Source organism: Mustelus asterias, unplaced genomic scaffold, assembly GCF_964213995.1.
Source record: "Mustelus asterias unplaced genomic scaffold, sMusAst1.hap1.1 HAP1_SCAFFOLD_2619, whole genome shotgun sequence".
NCBI lineage: Eukaryota > Metazoa > Chordata > Chondrichthyes > Carcharhiniformes > Triakidae > Mustelus > Mustelus asterias.
In genome coordinates this window covers 44933-50932 of record NW_027592564.1, presented here as the reverse complement: position 1 = coordinate 50932, position 6000 = coordinate 44933, and the positions used below count along the sequence as shown (strand labels likewise).

At 51.6% G+C, this 6000-nt stretch overlaps 1 protein-coding gene across 1 annotated transcript in view; it reads right to left on the bottom strand.

The window, feature by feature from the left end:
• Positions 1-1001: 1001 nt before the first annotated feature.
• The window catches only part of LOC144489874 (uncharacterized), a gene marked incomplete at both ends in the record, with an annotated part of 47087 nt that continues 42088 nt past the window's right edge, over positions 1002-6000 (bottom strand). Inside the window, one exon of the mRNA XM_078207704.1 lies at positions 1002-1226. Coding sequence (XP_078063830.1) covers positions 1002-1226 — 225 coding nt within the window. The remainder of the gene's footprint in view (positions 1227-6000) is intronic.

The window sequence follows — 6000 nt, the reverse complement described above, 5'->3', positions numbered from 1 at the left end:
AGGAATGAGAGAAAGTGAGAGATCATGAGAGAAGGAATGGAAAAGGAGAGAGAAAGGAAAGGGAGAGAGAGCGAGAAAGACAAGGGAAGAGAAGGTGAGAGTGAGAGTGGTAATAGAAAGAGAAAGTGGGAAAGGGAGAAAGATAAGAATATACCAGGAATGATAAGAATGGGGAGAGAGGAGGATGGAGAGGAAAGAGAGCAGAATGCACAAGCGTTTAATCTCCAGATTCATCTGTTAATTAAACGGTTCACAACTCCTCAATCAGGGAAGCATTCTCACAGGCCTGGGAAAAACCAGCCCATGTGGTCAGTTTTCCATCTTCAACACATTATTCCTTCAGTGTTATCCCAGGAATTGTGTTCCCAGCTGCTTCCAGTGTGATCCCTCTGCTTCCCAATCCCTCTCCCTCAATATTATCCCAGGAATTGTATTCCCAGCTGTTCCCAGTGTGATCCCCCTGCTTCCCAATCCCTTTCCCTCAATATTATCCCAGGAATTGTGTCCCAGCTGCTCCCAGTGTGATCCCCCTGCTTCCCAATCCCTCTCCTTCAGGATTATCCCAGGAATTGTGTTCCCAGCTGCTCCCAGTGTGTTTCCCCTGCTTCCCAATCCCTTTCCCTCAATATTATCCCAGGAATTGTGTCCCAGCTGCTCCCAGTGTGATCCCCCTGCTTCCCAATCCCCCTCCTTCAATATTATCCCAGGAATTGTATTCCCAGCTGTTCCTAGTGCAATCCCCCTGCTTCCCAATCCCTCTCCTTCAATATTATCCCTGGAATTGTATTCCCAGCTGTTCCTAGTGCGATCCCCCTGCTTCCCAATCCCTCTCCTTCAGTATTATCCCAGGAATTGTGTTCCCAGCTGTTCCTAGTGTGATCCCCCTGCTTCCCAATCCCTCTCCTTCAGTATTATCCCAGGAATTGGGTTCCCAGCTGGTCCCAGTGCGATCACTCTGCTTCCCAATGCCTCTCCCTCAATATTCCCGCACAAGTACGTACCCCAGGAATTGAGTCCCAGCTGGTCCCAGTGCGATCACTCTGCTTCCCAATCCCTCTCCTTCCACCAGTGGTGGCGGGCTAACCAGTTTCTGGGACTTCACCAGCCGACAGGTGATGCGCGCTGGTGCGTTGCATGTCCTTGGGGGGATGATGACCCTCATTCCGTTGTGCCGGCTTCCTCGCATCGAGCCTCCACGTGCGTCCACCATGAAACTGACCAGGAATCTGCCAACGGGAGAGAGGGAGAGAGAGAGAGAGAGGGAGAGAGAGAGGGATAGCAGGTGAGAGACGGTCAGTAAAGGATAGTTTCCATCGATCCTGGGTTCAGGTGCTTGCTGTGAAAGTCTGCAGCATGGAGAAGGCCAGCTTAGACGCTACATCCATGGGACAAATCCCCGACGTTGGTGCTTGGAGGTCAGTGAAATACAGGAGGAGGCCATTCTGCCCCTCAGGCCTGCATCAGATTCTAGAATGGACTTATCAGTATCCCAATTACTTTTAAACAAGCCTTCATCCTTCATCTCTTTTACATACCCATCTTGGTGTTGGAAGATCCTACTGTTCCAACATCTCCACACCTTATGGACAGGGTGTTTCAGACTTCCGCTGGCCCACTGTGTGGAAAATACTTCCTGATCTTGCTCCATATGTGGCCAGGTTCTCAAATCAGCATCCTCTCTCCTTTCTTCTTGAAGGAGAAAGCCTGTCTCCCTGTTCCTGACACTTTCACCTTTTTTTTATTGCGTTTACAGGATGAGGGAGTCGCTGGCTGGGCCCACCATTTATTGCCCATCCCTAGTTGCCCCTTGAGAAGGTGGTGGTGACCCACCATCTTGAATTGCCGCAGTCCACGTGCTGTGGGTTGACCCACAATGCCGTTAGAGGGGGGGAATTCCAGGATGGCCGATATATTTCCAAGTCAGGATGGTGAGTGGCTCGGAGGGGAACTTGCAGGTGGTGCTGTTCCCCATGTATCTGCTGCCCTTGTCCTTCTAGATGGTAGAGGTCATGGGTTTGGAAGGTGCTGTCTAAGGATGAGTTGCTGCAGTGCATCTTGTAGATGGTACACACTGCTGCTACTGAGCGTCGGTGGTGGAGGGAGTGAATGTTTGTGGATGGGGTGCCAATCAAGCGGGGCTGCTTTGTCCTGGATGGTGTCGAGCTTCTTGAGTGTTGTTGGAGCCGCACCCATCCAGGCAAGTGGGGAGTGTTCCATCACACTCCTGACTTGTGCCTTGCAGATGGTGGACAGGCTTTGGGGAATCAGGAGGTGAGTTACTCTCCGCAGGATTCCCAGCCTCTGACCTGCTCTGGCAGCAAGAGTATTGGTATGGCTGAATCCAGTTGAGTTTCTGGTCAATGGTAACCCCCAGGATGTTGACAGTGGGGGATTCAGCGATGGGAATCCCATTGAATGTCAAGGGGCGGTGGTTAGAGTCTCTTATTGGTGATGGTCATTGCCTGGCATTTGTGTGGTGTGAATGTTACTGCCACTGGGCAGCCCAAGCCTGGATATTGTCCAGATCTTGTTGCAATTGTCAGTATCTGAGGAGTTGTGAATGGTGCTGAACATTGTGCAATCATCAGCGAACATCCCCACTTCATCGTTATGATGGAGGGAAGGTCATTGATGAAGATGGCTGGGCCTCGGACACCCCCCGTGTAGAATCAGCGTGCAGGCTGGATAAACACTATACAAAGAGCAGCTTGTTCACCCAGCACTGCATCGTGGCACAGCGAGGAAGGGAAGCCCTTCTGAAGAACTATTCCCATTGCTCCGACTTCCGCCATCCACTTAAACCATCAAACTCGACAAATTCTTCCCGCAATCACAAGAGAGAGATACATCAAACTGGGACGCTGTCCCGTAAAGGTCACACAGGTGCTTCAAAGCTTTGGCGATTATGCTGTAAAGAGTGCACAGAGGCTGCCAGTGACGATACATTAGGAGAGAACGATTAAAATGAAGTTGAGAGAGAGAGAGAGATCGAGAACTCTCCGAAGGCTGGAGATTTGGATTATTAATGAGCATTTGCGGCAGCGCTTAGCAATCAAAGCAAACTTACCTTCACATTAAGAAGCTGCCACTTCACTCCAGTCAGCCTACTCTGCTTCTGTACACTGCCAGTACACACCAATGTGTCTCTGCTCAATTCCTGAAACACCGGCTAAGGTTGTCTTTCACACCATAGAACCATAGAACATTACTCCACAGAAACAGGCCTTTTGGCCCTTCTTGTCTGCGGCCGAACCATTTTTCTGCCTCGTCCCACTGACCTGCACTTGGACCATATCCCTCCACACCCCTCTCATCCATGAAACCGTCCAAGTTTTTCTTAAATGTTAAAAGTGAGCCCGCATTTACCACTTTATCCGGCAGCTCATTCCACACTCCCACCACTCTCCGCGTGAAGAAGCCCCCCCCTAATATTCCCTTTAAACTTTTCCCCCCTCACCCTCAACCCATGTCCTCTGGTTTTTTTTTCTCCCCTGGCCTCAGCGGAAAAAGCCTGCTTGCATTCACCCTATCTATACCCATCATAATTTTGTACACCTCTATCAAATCTCCCCTCATTCTTCTACGCTCCAGGGAATAAAGGCCTAACCTATTCAATCTCTCTCTGTAACTCATCATAGAATCATCATAGAAACCCTGCAGTACAGAAAGAGGCCATTCGGCCCATCGAGTCTGCACCGACCACAATCCCACCTAGGCCTTACCCCCAAAACCCTACATATTTTACCCGCTAATCCCTCTAACCTACGCATCTCAGGACACTAAGGGGCAATTTTAGCATGGCCAATCAACCTAACCCGCACATCTTTGGACAGTGGGAGGAAACCGGAGCACCCGGAGGAAACCCATGCAGACACGAGGAGAATGTGCAAACTCCACACAGACAGTGATCCAAGCCGGGAATCGAACCCAGGTCCCTGGAGCTGTGAAGCAGCAGCAGCAGCAGCAGCAGTTCAACCTTATTTATATCCTTCCTGTAATTAGGTGACCAAAACTGCACACAATACTCTAAATTCGGCCTCACCAATGTCTTATACAACCTCACCATAACATTCCAACCCCCATACTCAATACTTTGATTTATAAAGGCCAATGTATCAAAAGCACTCTTTACGACCCTGTCTACCTGTGACGCCACTTTTAGGGAATTAAACACATGCCCGTTAATGGCACAGTGGTTAGCACTGCTGCCTCACAGCGCCAGGGACCCGGGTTCGATTCCCGGCTTGGGTCACTGTCTGTGTGGAGTTTGCACGTTCTCCCCGTGTCTGCGTGGGTTTCCTCCGGTTTCCTTCCACAGTCCAAAAGACGTGCTGGTTCGGTGCAAAATTCTCCCTCAGTGTAACCCGAACAGGCGCCGGAGTGTGACGACTAGGGGATTTTCATAGTAAAAGTTTATTTTTTAAGTTAATTTATTAGTGTCACAAGTTGGCTTACATTAACACTGCAAGGAAGTTACTGTGAGAATCCCCTAGTCGCCGCACTCCTGTTCGGGTTACACTGAGGGAGAATTTAGCACCTAACCAGCACGTCTTTCGGACTGTGGGAGGAAACCGGAGCACCCGGAGGAAACCCACGCAGACACGGGGAGAACGTGCAGACTCCGCACAGACAGTGACCCCAAGCCGGGAATCGAACCCGGGTCCCTGGCGCTGTGAGGCAGCAGTGCTAACCCACTGTGCCACCGTGCTGTCCCGAGTCCCTGGCGCTGTGAGGCAGCAGTGCTAACCCACTGTGCCACTGTGCTGTCCCGGGCCCCTGGCGCTGTGAGGCAGCAGTGCTAACCCACTGTGTCACTTCACTGCAGTGTGAATGTCAGCCTACTTGTGACTCTACTAATAAACATTGAACTGAATGTGCGCTGGAGGACTTCACAATGTCCACTCTGGGACACGAGAACTTTCCACTTCCTGACACCAGTCTCTTCTGATGGAACCACAAACTACCTGTGGAAACCCAGAAGTGCTGGATGTCTCTCTCTCTCTCTCCCCCACCCACCCCCCCTCCCGCTCGACAGAAAGAGGCCATTCAGCCCCTCTTGCCGTTTGTTCTGGCTCATGCTTGGTGAGCTCCATCCATCCACCCTGGTCCCTGAACCAGTACCGAACAGAAACCTCCCAGTTTGGAATTTTTGTCCGACTCCGGATAACCTCGGGAGCTGTCTCGGGAAAGAGAGTTCCGGCTTTCCATTGCCGTCGATTGAAGGAATGCCTTCTGCCGTTGCCTCGGAGTGAACCAGCTGGAATTTCCATTTCCCTTGAACCTGCCGAACCAGAGCAAATAGTCTCGCTCTGTTAACCCGACCAAATCCTGCAACCTTCTCTATCAGACACCCCCCATCATCATTTACACTCAAGTCAGCTGCAACTGCTCACGATTTAACCCCCGATTTAACCCAACGAACACCCTGGTTAGTTATTCAACAATAAAACACTGACTGCTCTTACTGCCTGACCAGTTCAGTTGTTGCTTTAAATTTCCATCTCCAACGGCCATTATAACACCGACCGTGACACCTCGACCCCAACTTGGCCTCTGACCTCAGCTCCTGTACCATGATGGCCTGTACACCAATCTGCCCTGTGACCTCTGATCTTGTTCCCACTGTGACCCCCTGACCTTGTTCCCAGTGTGCCCTGCGACCCCAGGCCCTACGACCCCAGGCCCTGTTCCCAGTACACCCTGCGAGCCCAGGCCCTGTGACCCCAGCACTGTTCCCAGTGTGTCCTGTGACCCCTGACCTTGTTCCCAGTGTGTCCTGTGACCGCGGGCCCTCTGACCTCAGGCACTGTTCCCAGTACGCCCTGCGACCCCAGACCTTGTTCCCTGTGCACCCTGCGACTTCAGGCCTTGTTGCTAGTGTGCCCTGTGACCCCTGACCTTGTTCCCAGTGCATCCTGTGACCCCAGGCACTGTTCCCAGTGTGCCCTGTGACCCCTGACCTTGTTCCCAGTGCATCCTGGGACCACAGGCCCTGTCTCC